At 35.0% G+C, this 24,226-nt stretch overlaps 1 protein-coding gene across 2 annotated transcripts in view; it reads left to right on the top strand.

Moving 5' to 3' along the window:
* The window catches only part of ARHGAP42 (Rho GTPase activating protein 42), a 327,384-nt gene that overhangs the window by 225,017 nt on the left and 78,141 nt on the right, over positions 1–24,226 (top strand). For both annotated transcript variants that reach the window (XM_003992599.6, XM_045038578.1), the window contains exons 6-8: positions 10,879–10,989; positions 20,843–20,947; positions 23,090–23,219. In XM_003992599.6, the coding sequence (XP_003992648.3) occupies positions 10,879–10,989; positions 20,843–20,947; positions 23,090–23,219 (346 nt within the window). The remainder of the gene's footprint in view (positions 1–10,878; positions 10,990–20,842; positions 20,948–23,089; positions 23,220–24,226) is intronic.

The raw sequence follows: 24,226 nt of genomic DNA, 5'->3' as shown, positions 1-24,226 counted from the left end.
CTCTTATTTGTTGGGAGATTTTTGATAACCGATTCAATTTCTTCGCTGGTTATGGGTCTGTTCAAGCTTTCTATTTCCTCCTGATTGAGTTTTGGAAGAGTGTGGGTGTTCAGGAATTTGTCCATTTCTTCCAAGTTGTCCAATTGGTTGGCATATAATTTTTGATAGTATTCCCTGATAATTGTTTGTATCTCTGAGGGATTGGTTGTAATAATTCCATTTTCATTCATGATTTTATCTATTTGGGTCATTTCCCTTTTCTTTTTGAGAAGCCTGGCTAGAGGTTTGTCAATTTTCTTTATTTTTTCAAAAAACCAACTCTTGGTTTCGTTGATCTGCTCTACAGTTTTTTTAGATTCTATATTGTTTATTTCTGCTCTGATCCTTATTATTTCTCTTCTTCTGCTGGGTTTAGGCTGCCTTTGCTGTTCTGCTTCTAGTTCCTTTAGGTGTGCTGTTAGATTTTGTATTTGGGATTTTTCTTGTTTCTTGAGATAGGCCTGGATTGCAATGTATTTTCCTCTCAGGACTGCCTTCGCTGTGTCCCAAAGCGTTTGGATTGTTGTATTTTCATTTTCGTTTGTTTCCATATATTTTTTAATTTCTTCTCTAATTGCCTGGTTGACCCACTCATTCGTTAGTAGGGTGTTCTTTAACCTCCATGCCTTTGGAGGTTTTCCAGACTTTTTCCTGTGGTTGATTTCAAGCTTCATAGCATTGTGGTCTGAAAGTATGCATGGTATAATTTCAATTCTTGTAAACTTATGAAGGGTTGTTTTGTGACCCAGTATATGATCTATCTTGGAGAATGTTCCATGTGCACTCGAGAAGAAAGTATATTCTGTTGCTTTGGGATGCAGAGTTCTAAATATATCTGTCAAGTCCATCTGATCCAATGTCTCATTCAGGGCCCTTGTTTCTTTATTGACCGTGTGTCTAGATGATCTGTCCATTTCTGTAAGTGGGGTGTTAAAGTCCCCTGCAATTACCACATTCTTATCAATAAGGTTGCTTATGTTTATGAGTAATTGTTTTATATATTTTGGGGCTCCGGTATTTGGCACATAGACATTTATAATTGTTAGCTCTTCCTGATGGATAGACCCTGTAACTATTATATAATGTCCTTCTTCATCTCTTGTTACAGCCTTTAATTTAAAGTCTAGTTTGTCTGATATAAGTATGGCTACTCCAGCTTTCTTTTGGCTTCCAGTCGCATGATAAATAGTTCTCCATCCCCTCACTCTCAATCTAAAGGTGTCCTCAGGTCTAAAATGAGTCTCTTGTAGACAGCAAATAGATGGGTCTTGTTTTTTTTATCCATTCTGATACCCTATGTCTTTTGGTTGGTGCATTTAATCCATTTACATTCAGTGTTATTATAGAAAGATATGGGTTGAGAGTCATTGTGATGTCTGTATGTTTTATGCTTGTAGTGATGTCTCTGGGACTTTGTCTCACAGGGTCCCCCTTAGGATCTCTTGTAGGGCTGGTTTAGTGGTGACAAATTCCTTCAGTTTTTGTTTGTTTGGGAAAACCTTTATCTCTCCTTCTATTCTAAATGACAGAGTTGCTGGGTAAAGGATTCTCGGCTACATATTTTTTCTGTCTAGCACCCTGAAAATCTCCTGCCAATTCTTTCTGGCCTGCCAAGTTTCAAAAGAGAGATCAGTCACGAGTCTTATAGGTCTCCCTTTATATGTGAGGGCACGTTTACCCCTTGCTGCTTTCAGAATTTTCTCTTTATCCTTGTATTTTGCCAGTTTCACTATGATATGTCGTGCAGAAGATCGATTCAAGTTACGTCTGAAGGGAGTTCTCTGTGCCTCTTGGATTTCAATGCCTTTTTCCTTCCCCAGTTCAGGGAAGTTCTCAGCTATTATGTCTTCAAGTACCCCTTCAGCACCTTTCCCTCTCTCTTCCTCCTCTGGGATACCAATTATGCGTATATTATTTCTTTTTAGTGTATCACTTAGTTCTCTAATTTTCCCCTCATACTCCTGGATTTTTTTATCTCTCTTTTTCTCAGCTTCCTCTTTTTCCATAACTTTATCCTCTAGTTCACCTATTCTCTCCTCTGCCTCTTCAAGCCGAGCTGTGGTGGTTTCCATTTTGTTATGCATTTCGTTTAAAGCGTTTTTCAGCTCCTCGTGACTGTTCCTTAGTCCCTTGATCTCTGTAGCAAGAGATTCTCTGCTGTCCTGTATACTGTTTTCAAGCCCAGCGATTAATTTTATGACTATTATTCTAAATTCACTTTCTGTTATATTATTTAAATGCTTTTTGATCAGCTCATTAGCTGTTGTTATTTCCTGGAGATTCTTCTGAGGGGAATTCTTCCGCTTGGTCATTTTGGATAGTCCCTGGCATGGTGAGGACCTGCAGGGCCCTTCCCCTGTGTTGTGGTGTATAACTGGAGTTGGTGGGCGCGGCCGCAGTCAGACCTGATGTCTGCCCCCAGCCCACCGCTGGGGCCACAGTCAGACTGGTGTGTGCCTTCTCTTCCCCTCTCCTAGGGGCAGGATTCACTGTGGGGTGGTGTGGCCCGACTGGGCTACTTGCACACTGCCAGGCTTGTGATGCTGGGGATCTGGCGTATTAGCTGGGGTGGGTAGGCAAGGTGCACGGGGGCAGGAGGGGCAGGCTTAGCTCGCTTCTCCTTAGGTGATCCTCTTCAGGAGGGGCCGTGTGGCAGCGGGAGGGAGTCAGATCCGCTGCCGGAGGTTTGGCTCCACAGAAGCACAGAGTTGGGTGTTTGCGCGGAGCGAGCAAGTTCCCTGGCAGGAACTGGTTCTCTTTGGGATTTTGGCTGGGGGATGGGCGGGGGAGATGGCGCTGGCGAGCGCCTTTGTTCCCCACCAAGCTGAGCTCTGTCGTCAGGGGGCTCAGCAGCTCTCCCTCCCTTTGTCCTCCAGCCTTCCCGCTTTCCGAGCAGAGCTGTTAACTTATGTCCTCCCAGACGCTAAGTCACGCTTGTTGTGGGAACACAGTCCGTCAGGCCCCTCCACTTTTGCCAGCCAGACTCGGGGGCTCTGCTTGGCCGGCGAGCCGCCCCTCCGCCCCGGCTCCCTCCCGCCAGTCCGTGGAGCGCGCACCGCCTCGCAGCCCTTCCTACCCTCTTCCGTGGGCCTCTCGTCTGCGTTTGGCTCTGGCGACTCCGTTCTGCTAATCCTCTGGCGGTTTTCTGGGTTATTTAGGCAGGTGTAGGTGGAATCTAAGTGATCAGCAGGACGCGCGGTGAGCCCAGCGTCCTCCTAAGCCGCCATCTTGCCGCTTCCTCTCTTTGTCTGGTTTTGGAATCAAGGTAATGCTGGCCTTGTAGAATGAGTTCAGAAGTTTTCCTTCCATTTCTATTTTTTTTTTTTTTGGAACAGTTTGAGAAGAGTAAGTATCAAGTCTTGTTTAAATGTCTGGTAGAATTCCCCTGGGAACCCATCTAGCCCTGGACTTTGGTTCATTGGGAGATTTTTGATAACCAATTCTGTTTCTTTGCTGGTTATGGATCTATTCAAATTTTCTATTTCTTCCTGTTTCCGTTTTGGTAGTTTGTATGTGTCTAGAAATTTATTCTTTTCTTCCAGATTGCCCAGTTTGCTGACATATAATTTTTCATAGTATTCTCTTATAATTGTATTTCGGCGGTGTTGCTTGTGATCTCTCCCATTTCATTTGTGATTTTTTTGGATCCTTTCTGTTTTCTTTTTGATAAGTCTAGCTAGGAGTTTATCCATTTTATTAATTCTTTTGAAGAACTAGCTCTTAATTTCATTGATCTGTTCTACTACTTTTTTTATTTGTATATTGTTTATTTCTGCTCTAGTATTTATTATTTGCCATCTGCTGGCTTTAATCCTTATTTGCTGTTCCTTTCCTAGCTCCTTTATGTGTAAGGTTAGGTTGTATATTTGAGACCTTTCTTGCTTCTTGAGGTAGGCCTGTATTACAATAAACTTCCCTTTTAGGACAGCCTTTGCTGCATCCCAAAGGTTTTGGACTGTTATGCTTTCATTTGTGTTTGCTTCCATGTAACTTTATTACTCAGTTTTTTATTTCCTGGTTAACCTGTTCATTCTTTAATGGAATGTTCTTCAACTTCTGTGTATTTGTGGTCTTTCCAAATTTTTTCTTGTTGTTGACTTCAAGTTTCATAACATTGTGGTCTGAAAACATGCATATGATCTCAATTTTTTTGTACTTTTTGAGGGCTGATTTGTGACCCAATATGTGATCTATTCACGGGAATGACCCATGTTCACTGGAAAAGAAAGAATTCTTATGTGAGAATATGTATTCTCATTCCTTTTGAGAGCACATAGAACAATCTCCAGAATAGATCACACACTATGCCACACAACAAGCCTCAACAAATTCAAGAATATTGAGGTCATACCATGCAGTTTTTCAGACTACAACACTATGAAACTAGAAGTCAACCACTTGAAAAAATCTGGAAAGACTACACATGCTTAATGGTTAAGTAACATGCTATTAAATAATGAATGAGTCAACCAAGAAATCAACGAAGAATTTAAAAATTACATGGAAACAAATGAAAATGAAAATATAACAGTTCACAACCTTTGGGATGCAGCAACAGTGGTTCTAAGAGGGAAGTTTATAGCAATACAGGCTGACCTCAAGAAGCAAGAAATATCTCAGATATACAAGCTAAAGGAGATAATAATACATTGCCTAACATTACAACTAAAGGAGCTAGTGATAGACAACAGACCAAACCCTGAACCACAACAAGAAAAGAAATAATAAAGACTAGTACGGAAGCAACTGATGTAGAAACTAGAATAACACTAGAACAGATCAATGAAACCAGGAGCTGGTTCTTTAAAAAAAAATAAAATAAAATAAAAAAATAAAAATAAAATTGATAAGCCTGTAGCCAGACTTATCAAGAAAAAAAGAGAAAGTATTCAAAAGAATCACAAATGAGAGGGGGGAAATAACAACTGACCTCACAGAAGTATAAATAATAATAAGAGAATATTATGAAAAACTCTATGCCAACAAATTAGACAACCTGGAAGAAATGGATAAAGTCTTAGAACCACATATCCTACCAAAACTGATCCAGGAAGAAATAGAAAATTTGAACAGATTGATAATCAGCAAACAAATTGAATCAATAATCAAAAAATTCCCCAAACCAAAAGTCAGTACCAGATGGCTTCACAGGCACATTCTACCAATCATTTAATGAAATTAATACCTATTCTTCTCAAAGTATTCCAAAAAATAGAAGGTAAGGAAAACTTCCAAATTCATTGTAAGAGGCAAGCATTACCCTGATACCAAAACCAGAAAAAGACATCACACACAAAAAAGAGAACTATAGGCCAATATCTCTGATGAACATAGATGTAAAAATTCTCAAGAAAATACTAGCAAATAGCATTCAACAGTATATTAAAAAATCATTCACCACAACTATGTGACATTTATTCCTATGATGAAATGGTGGTTCAGTATTCACAAATCAATCAACATGATACATCACATTGATAAGAGAGAGAGGGGATAAGAACCATATGATCATCAATGGACACAGAAGAAACATTTGACAAAGTACAATATCCATTTGTGGAATAAACCCTCAACAAACTGAGTTTAGAAGGAACACACCTCAATATAATAAAGGCCATATATGAAAAACCCACAGTGAACATCATCCTTAATGGGGAAAAACTAAGTGCTTTTCCTCTAAGATCAGAAATGAGACAAGTATGTCTCACCAGTTTTATTCAATATAGTACTGGTAGTCCTAGCCACAGCAGTCAGACAACAAAAAGAAATAAAAAGCATCTAAATTGGTAAGGAAGAAGTAAAACTTTCATATTTACAGGTGACCTGATACTCTATATTGAAAACCCAGAAGACTCCCCAAACAACTGCTAGAACTGGTAAATGAACTGAGTCAAGTTTCAGGATACAAAATCAATGTATAGGAATCTGTTGCATTTCTACACAACAATAATGAAGAAGCAGAAAGAAGAATTAAGAAAACAGTCCCATTCATAATTGCATCAAAAATAATAAGATACCTAGGAATAAACCTAACCAAAGAGGTGAAAGACTATACTATATACTCTGAAAGACTATACTATATACTTTGAAAACTAAAAACACTAATGATAGGAATTTAAGATGATCAGAAAAAAATGTGAAGGCATTCCATGCTGATGGACTGGAAAACAATTATTAAAATGCCTATACTAGCCAAAGAAATCTACATATTCAGTGCAATCCCTATCAAAATGCCAACAACATTTTTTCACAGAACTAGAACAAATAATCTGAAAATTTGTATGGAACCACAAAAGATTCTGAAGAGCCAACATAAACTTGAAAAAGGAAACCAAATCTTAGAAGCATCACAGTTACAATAATATCCTGCTGCATGTGACACTGAAACTTAGAATTATTAACACATAATAAGTATTGTAAGTTTCAGTGTCACATGCAGCAGGATATTATTGTAACTTATGAGAAGATAATATACATAGTTAGTGAAGGTATGGGAAACTGAGTACACTTTTGCTTTTATGGTGGGAACATAAACTCATTCATTCAATCCTGAAGTAAATTTGGCAACTTATTTCAACAAAGTTTAAATGTGCAGGATAATTGAAATCATTTATATTGGCCGGAATTTACTTAAGAGGAATTATCAGACATGAGCAAAAAAAAAAAAAAATAAATTGTATAAATATATTGATGCAAGAGTTATTCACAATGCAAAAGTTTAGAAACATGTGAAAATGGCACAAATGAGTGATTGGAGTAAATATACCAATATAGCTTGACCAAAATGGAATGTAATATGGCTGTAAAAAGTTTTATTTGCAAATTATTTAAATACATTGAGAAATACTCATTGGAATGTACAGTATTATCCGGTTTGTTTAAGTTGGTGTGTGTATAAATATATTAACAGTAGGATTATAATTCTTATTTTTATATTTATAATAATGAATAATGAGTAAGCTTCAAATAATGAATATATATTACTTTCATAATTAGGAAAAAATATAGGAGAAAAAGTTTCTCATAGAAAAACTTTTGGTTTTCCATGTATCACTAAATAGTCTTTCAACAGGTTCCTCTTATCTCCACTTCCTAAATGAAAGGACTTCCTTAGATCTACCATTATGCCTCTATTGTTATAGAGTGTGTGTCCCTGAAATCTCTTCTTCCATACTCTCTGTAACATCTTAATGAATGTCTCATGGGTCATGATTTCATCATATCTCTCCACCTGCATTGCCTGGTGGTTCCTGGTTCAGACTATCATTTAGTGAATGTGTGAAATTTCACATCACGGTTTTCTCAGATTTCCTCCTACTTTTCATTTCTTTAATTCTGTTAGTGCTGGTATTATGTCTTATCAAAATTATCTTTGGCTTTTTCTCCTCCTTGCTTCTCACACCCACATCTTTCAACTTCTTTTTTTCTTACTGGGATATATAAACACCTTTACCCCTAGAAGTCTTTTATTACCACATATACCCAGCTTTGCCATTCAATCAATATATTCTACTGTCCCCACTTTAATCTTTTGAAATGCTACTTTGACAAATCAACATCTTCCTCAAGCTTTTACCCTGTGTATATGATGAAGTTGTCACTCATGCTATCTTACTCCTTAACTCTCATATTTGATTATTCTAAACCTTGCAGTCTACTGAAACATAACTTTTCTTGACTACATTCCCTGTTTTAAACTGTTCTCCTTTTATCTCTGCCTACTGTAAACCCCTCCATTCTTCAGAGTCCAGCTTAAATTCTTTCTTCTTTGTGGGTGATTCGACAAATGTCACATCAAGTTTTTTCTTGCCTTAAGTTAACATAAGTAGCTTATTGTATCTGGGGAAGAATTTAAGTATCTGCAGAACTGTATGGTTTTCTTAAGAAATTAACTTTTTTTTTAACAGAATGACTTTACTGTCCCCTTTGTCTAGTAAACAATAGTTTACACATATTGTTCTGGCATGAATATTACTAATGCTCCCTATTAGTTTTAAAAGTTGGGACAAGGGGCACCTGGGTGGCTCAGTCGGTTGGGCATCTGACTTCAGCTCAGGTCATGATCTCACAGCTTGTGAGTTCAAGCCCCACATCAGGCTCTGTGCTGACAGCTCAGAGCCTGGAGCCTGCTTCGGATTCTGTGTCTCCTTCTCTCTATATCCCTCCCCACTTTCTCTCTCTCTCTCTGTCTCTCTCAAAAATAAATAAAGATTTAAAAAAATAAAAATAAATAAGTAAATAAAATAAAAGTTGGGACAATAAAGTGTATGGTTATCCTTCTTATCCAGTACAAAATATCAAGCAAAAGTTGCTGGTGGATATATGAGCAAAAGTGCCTTCTACTGAACCACACACTATTAGCATAAGTACAAAAAGGAGTCACCTTAAGTAAAAGAATGCCTTTCTAAATCTTGTACTGGAAAGGTAATAAAGTACAGTATTCTTTTAGCTCTGTACCATCTGGATGACCTTTCAAAGCAGGTTTTGTATATTGAATATAGTTGTCTAGATTGGAGATGATGGAAAACATCTATTACCGGCAAATGGTAAGAGCCATTATTCTCTTTTATCCTTCCTTGCACCCCCATCCCCCATCTTTTCATGACATGGGATTGTGTATGGAAAATAAGTTTCTGAGTAAATGACAATTCACTTAGGTCAGGGGTCCCCAAGACCACCCCTAGGTTTGGTGATTTGCTAAGATGATATAATGAAAAATCAGCAGAAGATGCATAGAATGAAGTCTGGGGGAAAGCAGGCACAAACTTACAAGAGTCCTCTTTCAGTGGAGACAGATAGAGCATGTTTAATTCCCCCAGCCATAAGTTGTGACAACACGTGTAAAATGTTGTCTGTTAGAAAGAAATTCATAGACTGAGTGTCCATGGTTTTAATTGGGGGCTTCTCGCATAGGTACTCTCTGTGTGTCATATCCTTAAATTCCAGACTCCCAGAAGGAAAGCAGGTGTTCAAACTAAATCATATTGTTGGCACAATTTAGGAACAGTGAGCTACTCTTACCATTTAGGGTGGTAGGTACCCTCCTGAAATTCATTTTCCCAAATACCAGCAAGGACTAGCCTTGTAAACAGGCCTTTCAGTGGAGAACATTCAGGACTACTGTGCCATCTTCACAGCTTTGTTGACCACAAATAGCCATCTTAAGCTCTAAAGGTGTCTAGTAGTCACTATAGTTTGTTCTTATGTGCTAGTCAATATAAGCAATGTCATTATTTTTTAAAGTAAATGAAAGCTTCAGAGGTAACTTGTGGAATGGAATGTTATCTCTGAGACTGAAATTATTCTCACATCCTTTACATCCAGTGCTGTACTGGAGCATTCCTTTGGAGAGCTGATTTTCCCATCTCTCTCCAACTCTCACATTCAGTGATGCTGGGTTTGTGGTTTGGAATTGGCTATTTGGGGAATATTTACACCATTGAAACCAGCAAATACTACAAATCAGGTATGCCCACCAGAGAGCCAGTTGTTAAACATTGATTAGCATACCACCACCTATATACCTCCTTACCATTGAGTCTGTAAATACCGTGTTGCTTGAAACAGTCATAAGAAAATATAATGATTTGTATGAAATGCTGATACCTAAACAGTCTTCTGGGAGCTGAGAAGTTTCTGGTCCAAATTTCCTACCTGATTTATATGTTCTTTTTATATATTAGTTCGGGAACTTGGAATTCTCAACTTTAAAAATACCTAAAATGAGTTGCTAATAATATCGGGCTATTTTTATTTATATAAATAGATTTATAGCAAATAAATATAATTATTATTAAAAGTGTTTCAAATGAAATTTTAAGATGCTATGATGCCCAAGCCAGCAAACCTGATTTTCTCTCTTTTAAAGCTTCTTTATGTGAACTTAGCATTGTTAAATGGATCCAAAAAGCAGTTTTCTGCTCCCAAATTATTGTTGGTGGATACTTAGTACTCCAGAGAGCCCATTCTTTTCATCTGCTTTTAGTAATCTCAGCTGGCAGGTAGGAGTGCAAAACTGGAAAAGAAAAGTAAAATCATGCTTATACTAGTAAACCAACGTCAGTTTTAAAGAGGACATCAGAAGATGATAGTGGGCATAGAGGAGGGCAACATCAAAAAAAAAAAATTATCTCAATAACACTTTCTCATGCTTTATCAGTAGAACCTTATTGCAGTTATAAATAATAAATGTGCATATCATTGATGAAGCATCGTTCACTATTTTAGAACCATTGAATTTTTTTTTTGCCTCTGCTACGTGTATTCCCTTTCTAAGAGTTTACCTAATGATATGACTCTGCTGAATATTCTCAAATGATTCTCCCTCAGTTAAAATCCAAAATTTGTTACACAGCATCCAAGATTTTTTAAAGTATGATGCCAACCTTACTTAACCGTCCTGTCCTCCACTTTTTACTCTGCAGCCAAACTCTGTCAGTCTCTTTCATGCCTCTTTACTTTTTCATCTTTGACTGCCAGTTGTTCATCTTAAGATCCAATTCATACCACCATTTTCTTCCTGAGTCTAGTTTCTTTTCCTATGATCCCATAGATTTTCATATACATTTAGATGCCTTTTTCATATTTTTTGTACTGAATGTGGTACACTTACTCCCTACTGCTCCTTCATACTCCATGTCCTGTAAACTTGGTGGGCAAGGACTATGTTTTCCTAGTTTCTGTATGCCCAAAACATAATAATAGAATTGCTATGTTAAAACTTTTTGTAGCACTTAACTTTTAATAGAGATATTGGAGTAGAATAGGATTTGAGGCTTTTTCTACATAGAGCCATCAATAATTACTTTGTGTCATGACTTGCCTTTTTTTACTCCTTAGGCAGATACACTGATTGACCGAGAGCATCAAAATTTTTATGAAGCATCACTAGAATATGTCTTTAAAATTCAAGAGGTTCAAGAAAAAAAGAAGTTTGAATTTGTTGAACCGGTAAGTTTCAGTTTCCCTACAAAACAGTAGTTCTAACATACCGTATGAAAAGAAATGGCAATGTTTTTCTGTTGAAAATTGTGATTTTTTTTAAAAAGAACAAAAGGGAAGGGAGGAATAGAGGAGGGAAAATAGGTGGAGTTCAGGGCACTATTAGGGCAATGGAACTATTCTATATGATACTGTAATAGTGGATACATGTCATTATACATTTGTCAAAACCTACAGAATATACAATGAACAAGGTAAACCCTAATGTAATGTATGGATGTTAGTAATAACGTATCAATATTTGGTTATCATTGTAACAAATGTAGCATACTAATACAAGATGATAATAATTAGGGTGTGTGGGTGGAGGTTGAAGGAATATATGAGATCTCTTTATTTTCTCTACTCAATTTTTAATAAACCTAAGACTACTCTTAAAATAGTTTATTAATAGAAAAATTAAAAGATTAAAAGGACTTACATTATATATACCTAAGTAAATATAGCTCACCACTAAAGCGACCCATTTACTAAACCTTTAGGTGAAAGGAAAAAACATAAGGTTATATTTCACCCTTTGTTTCATTCCACTTCCTTGAAAGTCTGGGATCTGCCTGACTTTCCTATGAGGTAATGTAAAAAGTAATGGATTCCTTAATATAAATTGCATTACAGGAAAAAAACAGGTAGCTGGTCTTTATAAGTTTACTTCATTTTCTTAGCATTTTTCCCCCAAGTTGTACCATAATATGTTATAATATTGCCTGAGTAGGTGTCTTCATAAAGCATCATCTGTGGTGAGTAAAGGTAAGTTCTAGAAGTCAAGATGATCTTCAGTTAATATATAATGTCAATTCCCATGAGAGGAGCAATAGTTAAATACATAGGTAATCTAAATGATTATTTAATCCATATTTTTCTTCCTATGTCAGTTTTTTAAAAATGTGTTTATAGTTAAGTAATAAAATACCTGTTCCTGTTTAAGGGGAGATAGTGAGGAAAAGGAAAAATAATACACATTTTAAAATATATTTGATGAAATTCATTTCTTGTGGGGAAACCATTAATGATTCCCTAAGGATGATGGGAAACAGAGGCAGAGCAGAGCCTGGGAAAAGTTCTTAGACCCTGCCTGGCTCCCAGCCACTTGTGTTTCATTTTTCTCTCTTCAGCTGAAACTACCTCACTCTTTCCTATAAACTGGGCACTTGGCAAGCTTGTAAGACTAAACCTTCAGCCAGACAAATTTAAGGAACTGAAGACCACAACACAGGCTCAGGAATTTAATTTTTACCTTTTATTTGGGATAACAGTCTTAACTACAAGTTCTGTTTTTTCAAACAAACAGCTAAGTCCTTAAATCCCTTAGAATGAGTTAGTAACCTCTTATTTAGTAGATGTTTTGGGTATCTTATTAAATTTTATATGACTTAAGGGACCTTCTAAGGCTTATCTGTGGCTCATTGAGATCTAGGCAGCCTAACAACCACCAGTTTGGGAAGATGACAAATATTTAAAATTCCTATTCCCTTCTCATTTAGCCCATCTCTCTATCCACCTCCCCTCCAGCAACCCTCAATTTGTTCTCTATAGTTAAGAGACTATTATGGTTTGCCTTCCTCTCTTTTATCTTATTTTGTTTTTCCTTCCCTTCCCCTATGTTCATCTATTTTCTTTCTTAAATTCTGCATATGACTGAAATCATATGGTGTTTGTTTTTCTCTGACTGATTTTACCTAGCATAGTACACTCTAGTTCCATCCATGTTGTTGTAAATGGCAAGATTTCATTCTTTTTGATGGCTGAATAATATTGCATTATATATATGTGTGTGTGTATATATACACATATATATGTTTGTATATGGATATGTATATACAGATATATGCATATATATACTACCACATGTGTGTGCATGTATGTATATATATACACATATACATACACACATGTATATATATGTGTGTATATATATATGTGTGTGTATATATATATATACACATATATATATATACATATACATATATATATATATATATATATATATATATATATATATACATACACACACACACACACACCACATCTTCTTTATCCATTTATCAATCGATGGACATTTGGGCTCTGTCCATAGTTTGGCTATTGTTGATAGTGTGATAGTGATGCTATAAAACATTGGGGTGAATGTGCCCCTTCGAGTCAGTACTTTTATATCCTTTGGATAAATACTTAGTGGTGCAAGTGCTGGCTTGTAGGGTGGTTCTATTTTTAACTTTTTAAGGAACCTCCATGCTGTTTTCCAGAGTTGTTGCACCGTTTGCAAACCCACCAACAGTGTAAGAGGGCTCCCCTTTCTCTGAATCCTCACCAACACCTGTTATTTCTTGTGTTGTTAATTTTAGCCATTCTTACAGGTTTGAGGTGATAGCTCATTGCAGTTTTGATTTATATTTCCCTGATGATGAGTGATATTGAGAAGTTTTTCATGTATTTTTTAACCATTTGTATGTCTTTGGAGAAAGATCTATTCAAGGCTTCTGCCCATTTCTTAACTGGATTATTTATTTTTTGAGTGTTGAGTTTGATTAAGTTCTTTATAGATTTTGGATACCAGCCCTGTATCTGACATGTCATTTGCAAATATCTTCTCCTATTCCGTAAGTTGCCTTTTAGTTTTGTTGATTGTTTCCTTCACTGTGCAAGTGTTAAGCTACTACAGACATAACAATAATGTCAAAAGGGAGATTATCTGCTTTTCCACTGTAGTTGACTATGGGTAACTAAACTACAGAAAGCAAAACCTCAGCTAAGTGGGACACCACTGTGTTAGAAATAAATATTCCTACAGTGTCATTATTTCAAGGAAAAGCTGGTTCAAATACATAGAAAAACAGGGGGCATTTATTTTTTTTTATTAAACTATATAATTATTTTAACAGTATACAGAAAATAAGCTTTTTTAAACTTAGTATTCATTAGATATATAATTTTAATGGTCCCCCCCATTTATATATCTTACATAGAAAGTGATTATAGTTAACTGGGGTTCCCCCCCATTTATATATCTTTCATAGAAGGTGATTGTAGTAGCGTAGTTAACACTATTTAGTGTGGTAGCAAATAGCCACATATGGCTATCAGACATTCAAAATGAAAGTCTAGAATAAGGTGGGCTGTAAATAGGAAACACCTACTAGATTACAAAGGTTTGATACAAAAAAGTATATAAACTATCTCATTAAAATAGCTTTTATATTGCTTAAATATTGACATGATAATATATTGGATAAATTGTGTTAAACAACATAATAAATTTCACTTGGTTTAAAAGTTTGTGTTTTTTTTTAATTTTTTACCATTTATTCATTTTTTGAGAGACAGAGAGAGACAGAGTGTAAGTGGGGGAGGGACAGAGAAAGAGGGAGACACAGAATCTGAAGCAAGCTCCAGGCTCTGAACTGATAGCACAGAGCCCGACACGGGGCTCAAACTCACAAACCGTGAGATCATGACCTGAGCCAAAGTCAGATGCTTAACCGACTGAGCCACCCAGGTGTCCCAAGTTTGTGTTTTTGTTTTTTGTTATTTGTTTTGTTTTGTTTTGTTTTGTTTATGTGGCTACTAGGAAACTTAAATTTTCACATTGGTTTGCATTTATTCACATTATGTTTCTGTGAAACAATGCTAAAAAAAGTCCTTTCAGATTTGGCAGCATGATATGTGAGTTCAGGTCTAGTATGGGAGGAAAAGATCAGAGAGACAAAAACATCATCTCCTGAATCTTGTTCTTAAGATCCTCCTTCTTCTCAGGGTTGCTTGGAGCTTATGAGAATTTTGAGACATTAGAGGGAAAAGCTTCTGAATTATGCTGATCATGAACAGCTTACCTCAGAGAGTTGAGCCCTGGTGTATTTGAAATACATTGTGGTACAGGAAAGTTTGTGGCTCAGAAGCCCAAAGAATCTTTTTATGACTTAACTCCCTTATGGTTCATTCAGCTGCAGTTTGTGTATGTTTTGATTACATTCTTTTGCAAACTTAGCTGGAACTAAAGTTTTGTGGGCAACTACTATGTGTAATGTGTTTTCTCTGTGTTATTTCACATGACCCACAAGATAGGTTTATTATTAGGTAGCTGTTATTTTTCCAGATGAGGAAATTAAGTCACAGAAAGACTGTTAGTTGCCTGAGGTCACAAACTTAAAGAGAGGGAGACACAGGAATCCAGAACCCAAAGCTGACGTCCTGTATAGTATCAACTTAACTGTGTTGTAAGTTACCTGATTACAAAAATTAGTCCTTCCTTAACACTTGCTCTGACCAAATAAAATATATGACTATAAAACATTGTATTGTAAAGCAAGTATTTTAATTCCTTGAAAATAGGAGATTGATCTTTACTTTGGTAAAGGTGCTTAAATCAATGTACATAACTGTGCATTTATTCATTCTTCCATCCTTTTTTAATCATCTTTTTTAAAAAGTTGCCCCCTCCCCTTGGCTGCAATTGACCCACCCTTTTCATTAATTGACAGACAAGTATAATGGCTGAGAGGCCATTATATATAAGATGGAATTTGGCTCCAGTCTTAACAGCTGTATAAATCTGGCTTGTTTTTCACTCTGTGTACTTTAGGTTTTTATCTGTAAATTGGAAATAAAAAATTGTAGTTTCCAGGATTGTGGTAAGGTGCAACCAATGCAGGTAACATACAGAGCAAGTGCCTGGTACATCATTAGCATCAGTAAGTTTTCAGCTGGTATGGAGCCTTCACATTGACTATTAGCATTAGATCCAAAAGTAGTATTAACGAGTTTTTTAGTGTGACTTCAAGGCCAGATAGAACTTTTTCAAAAGCACATTTTTTTAATTTTAATATGCTTTTTTAAAAATACACACCTAAATGCTGTAAGAGTATGTTTTTATTATTCTTTTTAGACTTCATTTTAGTCTTTTTGTATTATATTTAAACTATGAAAAATGAAAATAAACCATTATTGGGCCACCTCGGTGGCTCAGTCGGTTAGGCATCTGACATTTGATTTAGGCTCAGGTCATTATCTCACAGTTTGTGAGTTTGAGCCCTGTGTCTGGCTCTGTGCTGATAGTATGGAGCCTGCTTGAGATTCTTTGTCTCCCTCTCTCTCTGCTCCTGCCCCACTAGGCACACACACTCTCTCTCTTTCTAATATAAGCAAATATTTTTTAAAATGACAAAAAATAAACCATTATGTGTAAACTAAAAATACTGTTTTTGATATTCTGTCCTGAGTCTCCTAACTTTAATTTTAAATCTCTTGCTAAAGAAAATTTCACTTAATCTGCTTAATATGCTTCTTATATCATGAAGTATACTACAAAATACTTCTTGGGTTGTCTAAAGTCTGAATAACTAAATTAATTAAATTACTAAATATTGCATACTAAATTAAAGTCAGATAATATATAGACCTGCAGTGTTGAAAGTAAAACCTTTTTGCGTTTTCAATATACATTAGCTTTAATATATAAAATTTAACTTCGGGTAAATTATAGTGAGCAAATAAGATGATGTCATTTATTTTTTCAAAACTTTGTAGGCCTGAGGGTTAAATTTGCTAAAAACCTAAATACAGTTATTCTATAAAAATGAAACAATAAAGCCAACCTATCTTAAAATCTGTATTGGTCCTTGGATTTAGTTCTGGCTACTGCTACTGAAAATTTCCAATTTGCAAAAACAATTAGATAGTGAATAGAATTTACTGCAAAAGCAGTTAGATAGTGAATAGGATTATAGGGTAGCTCCATTTTTAACTTTTTGAGAGACCTCCATACTATTTTCCAGAGTGGCTGCACCAGTTTAACATTCTCACCAGCAGTGTAAAAGGGTTCCCCTTTCTTTGAATCCTCACCAGCACCTGTTGTTTATTTGATTATATTTTTATACTGTTTCATTTCCATTCAATAAATTACTCTGAATATCTAAGTATTAAACTTAAAGCACTTAATGGTTATTTTGAGACTGTCATCTAAGATATTTATCTCTGTTTCCTCTGAATAAGGAATAGGAGAAAGTACAAGTTTAATAATTCACAGGCTGGATACTTGGATGAAAATTGATGCCTTTGCCCTATGTTGCCAATCATAGAGTTTCCAGTTGCCAAATGTAGAGGTTTTATATTAGATTTGGATTTCTTTCACTGCATTATAGTATTCTGTGTAAATTCAGTATTCTGAAGTAAATTTTATTTTTTTAAAGTAGCCTTAATTGGGATGTAATTCACATACCATACAATTAAGTCATCTCAAGTTAACTTTTGTCAATGGTGTGAAGTAAGGTTCCAACTTCATTCTTTTGCATATGGTTATCCAGTGGTTCAAGAAACATTTGCTGAAAAGACTATTCTTTATCCCTTGAATGGTCTTGTTGTCCTTGTTGAAAATAAGTTGACCTTGATATGTGGGCTTATTTCTAAATTCTCAATTCTTTTTCATTGATTTAATGTCTATACTTGTGCCAGTATCACACTATATTGATTACCATTGCCTCGCATTAAGTTTTGAAATTGAGAAGTGTGAGTCTAAATACTTTGTTCTTCTTTTTCAAGATTGTTTTGATGGTCTGGGTTCCTTGCAATTCCATATGAATTTTAGCATCAGCTTGTCACTTCTTATTGTAAAGAAGTCAGCTAGGCTTCTCATAGGGATTGCATTAAATCTACACATCATTTGGGGAGTATTGCCATGTTAACAGTATTAAATCTTCTGATTAATGAACATGAAGTATTTGCCTTTTATTTAAACTCTCTTTAATTCCTTAAACAGTGTTTTATACTTTTCAAGTTATAAATTTATACTTAAAAATTATTCTTTGGTATTTTATTCTTTTGAAACTATCATGAATGGGATTCTTTAATTTCATTTTCAGATTATTCATTCCAAGTATATAGAAATAAAGTTGATTTTTATATATTGATCTTGTATCCTGCAGTGTTGCTGAACTTGTTTATCAGTTCTAGTAGTTTCGTTAGTGGATTCCCTAGGATTTTCAGTGATCAACTTCTTAGGAGATAAGGAATGGATCACATTATAAGAGTCTTTACATCTCAGTTCTTCTTATTTTGAGCAACAGTCCAGGAATTACTGCATCACTTGCTTCAGGGCTCTTCTCCTCACTCCCATGCTAGCCCCAGCCCCTTTTCTTACTTTTCTTTTCCATTCACAGTATCGATGATAACTGTGGGTCCTTAAGACTTGAAACCTGGTGATTGATGGGATGGGGAATTATGAATGTTTTTCCTTTGCTGTCTTGCAGTGATTTTTGCTAAATGATTACCTGTAAATGTAGTGTCAACATTTATATTTGGTCAGGTTATTGGAGTCGCAAATAGTTATTTGATTCTAAAATCCTTGGGAATAATAAAGTGCTACGTAAAGCTTTTCTGGTGATAAAAATGATTTAATATGAAAACCTAATCTATCTCTTCAGTAGTTTTTAGTTGTTATTATTATTTTAAAGTTCAGATTTACTTTAAGGTAAGCTGAGACAGTAATCTTTCCCACACTGCTCCACCCACTCAGTCCAATTGAACACAGAAAACAGCATATAGGAAATGGAATTCTTAAGCTTTTTAAGCTGTCCTGTTAAGTTACCTTAATTTAGCCTCATGGAATCTGTTGAGAATAAAATAAACTAGTAGTTATTCAAGCCTTAAAAAGTTTGACTCTACTGCCATCTAGTGGCAGTTATTTCATACATGTGGTCTTTAAACTTTCACAAAAAATGCTTGCAAAGTAGGTGTGGAACAAAAGGAAAAGGTGGGTGGGTCTTTGTAGATAATTTTTTTGTACCTCCCTCCAAATTGTTGTTTCCCTAGGGGATGCTTAGCATGTATTGTCTGCTACTGAGCAAATCTCTGAATTCTGCTAGAAGATGCCAATAGGTTTATTTATTTAGACAGATCTTGGGGAATTTGATGTTTTATAGGAATACTTACTATAGGTATTCTTATCTTCTTTGTAAGTTTAATTCAATTCTGTATACTTAGGATAATATTAGAATAACATCTTCCTTGTATGGCGTGTAGCTAATAAGATAGTTTAATTGGAGACCAATTGTAGACATTAAAACATGAAATAATACTCCTTCAAACTACTTCATAAACTATTATTCATATATTTAAAATTTAAAAGACTAGTTTTCTATATACTTCAAAAGTATATACTTCAAAAGAAGTATACTTCTTATTTGTCTCTGAAGACTTACAAATCTGTATATCCAAATCTCAAAAAATTAAAGATATTCTTAACCCTATTTTAAGATATAGTTCTTTTTAATTAGGCCACAATATGTGCACACTATATATTGGATATTTCAGCATATCTACACCATTTTAGCAAAGGATAATCTATTGAGTATTTAGTTTTGATAGTAATTATCTGTTGATATATAATTGACAGTGTAAAGTAATTCTAAAATTGGAAAACAATACATTTTGGCATCAGGAATTGTTAAACAAGAGAAAGGAAGTCTTTAAAATATAACAACTTAAAACCAATTTGAAAGTACTTGCTTTCTGACATGAGCATAACTTAGTAAGAAGTTGACTTGCTATAGGAAGAAAGCATTAAGTCCTTGTTTTCAGATAGAACCAGTAGTTATTTCTTGGAAATTATAACACATATACCACTTGGTGCTTACGCCGAATCCCCAGACATAGGAAATGGTGGGGTGTTTATTCACATATCAAAATTTCAAACTGTATTTCTTCTTTAGTTCAAAATAGTAGCTTACCGACATAATATGCTGTTTGAATTAAAAAAAAAAAACATGGGGCGCCTGGGTGGCTCAGTTGGTTAAGTGTCTGACTTCTGTTCAGGGCATAATATCACAGTTCATGGGTTCGAGCCCCTCATCGGGCTCTGGGCTGACAACTCAGAGCCAGGAGCCTGCTTCGGATTCTGTGTCTCCCTCTCTCTCTTCCCCTCCCCCACTCACACTCTGTCTCTCTCTCAAAATTAAATAAACATTAAAAAATTTTTAAAAAGCATTATTTCTCAAAAGTATTTTCTAACTTTATTGTAGGAAGAGATCAAATTGGTGGAGAAGTTTGTAATAAAAATCCCAGTGAATTAAATGAAGAAAGTTAATAATGTTTCAGTTGTGATTACTCTCTGTAAACAACCATGTCCTGTAATGGAGAACCACTCTTGCTTTATGAATTAGACCCTAATAAATAAGTACATATGAGTTTGGGATTGGAAGGTTAGGATAATAGACACTGTGGTTTCCTAAAGAGGATTTTACTCTAATTCTTTAATGAAAGATCTGTATCCAATTCCAGGTTGTTGCTCAACTCTTCCCTCTGATTTCAGTTCTTCTTACTACTTGCTGAAATGTTGTCTATTTAATACCCACATCAGTACTGCCACCTTGAGAAATTTTTCTTAATTTTATCTGGCCAAATTCTTATTCCTTCCCTTGGGTACTCCTTATCTCTAATTTGCTGGTTTGTCTTCCTCACATCTGCACATGTTTATCTCTCTGTTTGGGTTAGAAGCTCTTCTAAGGTAGGAACTATGTTACTTTGGCTTTTATCCTAATGGTCTGTCCTGGATATTTCTTCAATGCATTTGAATAGTAGAATAGTTAATAGAACAACTGTCCCAGTCACTGTTTACCAAAAATGAAGTAAAAATTAGTTTTTGTGGTTTGTTTCACATTCATAACTCTAGTGTCTGCTTGCCAAACAAAGGGAGTTGAAAATTTATTAGGTTGAGGAATTAGAATGAAATATAATTTCCCAATTTATTATGTTTGTTGGTCATCTTTTTTTAAAACATATTTTCATAGTTTCTTTCATTTCTCTGTGTTTGCAGCTTTTGTCATTCTTGCAGGGTTTATTTACTTTTTACCACGAGGGATACGAACTCGCCCAAGAATTTGCACCATATAAGCAACAGCTTCAGTTCAACTTGCAGAACGTAAGACTATACCTATTTTTACTGCCTCTCCTTAGTGAATCAGATGATGACAAAGAAACTAATTATAATACAGCCAAACCTTGGAGTAGGTCAAAAATTTACCTAATTTAGAAAAGCCATTTAATAAATTTATTAAAATATTTTTTTCTAGCTCCTGGTTAAAAGTATACCAGGAAAGAGCTAATCATATGTTAGAAAAAGTTATGCTGGCAAGTTTCATAGAAATAAATATTACTGAGATATACATAATAGATACTTGGAAGGCTGGAAACTTTTGCCTTTATTCAGTGTTCTCATTGATTTACTGAGTGACCTCTGGCAAGTCTTACTTTCTGAAAGGGTAACATTTCTATATTTGTGAAATTAAGAGGTTGTACTTAAGCACTGAAGGAATGTCCTTCTTCTCTCTCAAATTGTATATAACAAATATGATATTTTTATTTGAATTTGAATAATAATAATTAATTTGAATATGGTTTTTAAGGACTCATAATAATTGCTTTAAAGCTTAATTGAGAATTATTTACAAACATCATATTTTTGTTAGAGTTTATTTTGTAAGTTGTCTAATCCTTTTAATGTCCAGTTTCAGAGTTATATAAATTCAGATTTGCAGATGATTAACATCACTTACATTAAAAAAAAAATACAAAAACGTATCCAATCCATTATTGGATTATTGAACCTGACAAGAAAGTTCTAATTGTTGAGTATTTTGTATGAATGAACTTATTTCTGAAACCCTGATAATCTAGTACTCTATAGCCAAAATAGTTTGGAAAGTTTTCACTTCTTTTTCTATAAAAAGCTTGTCTTTCACTGCTTATCTGATTCTTGCCATTGTGGAGATGTTCAATAAATGGAACTATGGAGTTGGAATGTCCCATGAGAAATAGGTAATTGGATTTATTTAATTTATATTTTGGGTTTTAGCTTTTTTTTTAATCTAGATTTTCTAGCAGAATCAGTTTCACATGCAAGCCATTTCATTGTTTTTCAATATGGAACGCATTTGGACTTCTTCGTAAATACTAAAAGGGAAAATGATAAAGGCCAAAATATTTTTATTAAGATTCCTGCGATTCAAGAACAAGAGAGGAATGTAAAGAATTGGAAATTTTTCTGATCCTTATGTTTAACAGAATTTGAAAAAAAAAGTTTAAAAAGTAGCAAAAGTGACAAGAAAATTTTCCTAACTTACTTTGGGATTCAATTATTTTATCATGGGCCATAACAAATTTTAGAGTTGGGTGGTGATAATTTTTATATTTCCAAACATATTGCTTGCTTCCAAACGTATTATTGAAATAATGTGGCCTGAATACAAAAGAGAGAGAAAAGCTTTAAGCTTTCTATGTCTTACCTTAAGTAAACTTGCTGTAATGTGAGTAAACTATTTTTTGTAATAGAAGATGTTACAACTAGGAAACCCATTCGTTTTTTGTTGTTGTTTTTTGTTTTTAATTTATTTAATTTATCTTTTTAATTTACATCCAAGACCCGGCAATTGCACTACTAGGTATTTATCCAAGGGATACAGGTATGCTGTTTCGAAGGGACACATGCACCCCAATGTTTATAGCAGCACTATCAACATTAGCCAAGTATGGAAAGAGCCCAAATGTCCATTGATGGATGAATAGATAAAGTTGTGATGTGTGTGTGTGTGTGTGTGTGTGTGTGTGTGTGTATACATACACACGATGGAAACCCATTCGTTTTTATGAGTTAATTTATACACTGACCTCATGATTACTATTTCAAGATAAGTCTGCTTTTTTACCTTAGGTATTAATGAATATAAAACTCTATTTCATAAATATTACATTTTTAAATGTTATGATTTGAACCCTAAGGAATATTGTTAGAGTAGGAAATAGGAATAAAGTGTATACATGCACCCCACACACACACAGATTAAAAAAACCGAAAAACATGCAGAAGCTTATTCAGGAAAGTTTCGCTAACGCAATTCAAAATCAGACCATAGGACTCAGCATGTACGATCAACGATGTGGTGTATAGTGCTGAGAGAATCAGAGTTATCCTTTGCACCATTTGTAGTTTTGAAACTTTAGACTGGAAGTTCCTCAAAACTGGTAGGAAACAATGAATGAAATTGTTGTTTCTATTTACTTAAAGACAAGGAATAATTTTGAAAGTACTCGACAAGAAGTAGAGCGGTTGATGCAAAGAATGAAATCTGCCAACCAAGATTACAGACCACCCAGCCAGTGGACAATGGAAGGCTATCTTTATGTCCAGGAGAAACGTGAGTCACAAAGATGTAACTTAATGTCTCTTATAATTAACATTCTGTTTCTGTGAGATTTGACTTGGTTAGTGTTTTTTCCTTCAAATAGGGAGACTACAGTTCCTTACAGCTTTATCATATTTAGTCTGCTCTCCCACTACCACCATCAAAGTGAGGAAATTTTTCCACATTTCGCCATCAGGATCTCCAAGTTGGCATATTATTGAACTTGGAACTTACAACCTTCACTGATGGTACGGTAACATGAGTTCAGTTTTAGAGTTTCATTGTGATAGCTAATCTCAATTTAAAGTTTGATGAAAAATTGAAATTCAAAGCCTTTATCAGTATGAATCATCCTGGTGACTATAATACTTTTCTTTTCCCACAGCCTTATTTCATTTAATTGTGCTCCATCAGTTTTTAGGAGTAAAATTGGCAATCATGTAATGTCAAATTGGCACTCTTTACTTCCTGAGGTTAGGAAATAAGCATCAGACACAACAGGACATTATTATAATTGCCTCACACTAAGAAAGTTTTTCTCACAAAAATTAATAAAAACCCATCCAAACTTGTATAACTAGGGCTCTTTCTGCATGGTGCTTGCATTGAATGGAACAAGTTGGACCAAATTAACTGTTTCAAACCAGACATACCCTAATGCACCAATCTCCTACTGTTTGTGGTAAAGGAACAGTTGTCTTTATTTCCAATCCATTATGGATCTGTCCGTGAAACACAAAGTCATGTGCTTGAATTTTGCAGTAATGCCAAATCACTGTACAAGTTTTGAAATGCTTATTTTTATTTTCTGTACTATTCTCATATATTGAGAGTCAAAAACTACATAGAGTAGCACTACTCTGAAGTCTCCATATCAGTAGATGATAGATTAATGAAGTTGTTTTGGTTAGTTAGTAAGATGTTACAGTTAAAAGGTTTGAGATGGGAAAGCTGGAGATTCTGGGTTGGCTGTGAAAGTTTTTGACATAATGCAATATGATTACTAAAATGCCAGCACA

This window comes from Felis catus, chromosome D1, assembly GCF_018350175.1.
Source record: "Felis catus isolate Fca126 chromosome D1, F.catus_Fca126_mat1.0, whole genome shotgun sequence".
NCBI lineage: Eukaryota > Metazoa > Chordata > Mammalia > Carnivora > Felidae > Felis > Felis catus.
This window is presented reverse-complemented; position numbering and strand designations above follow the sequence as displayed.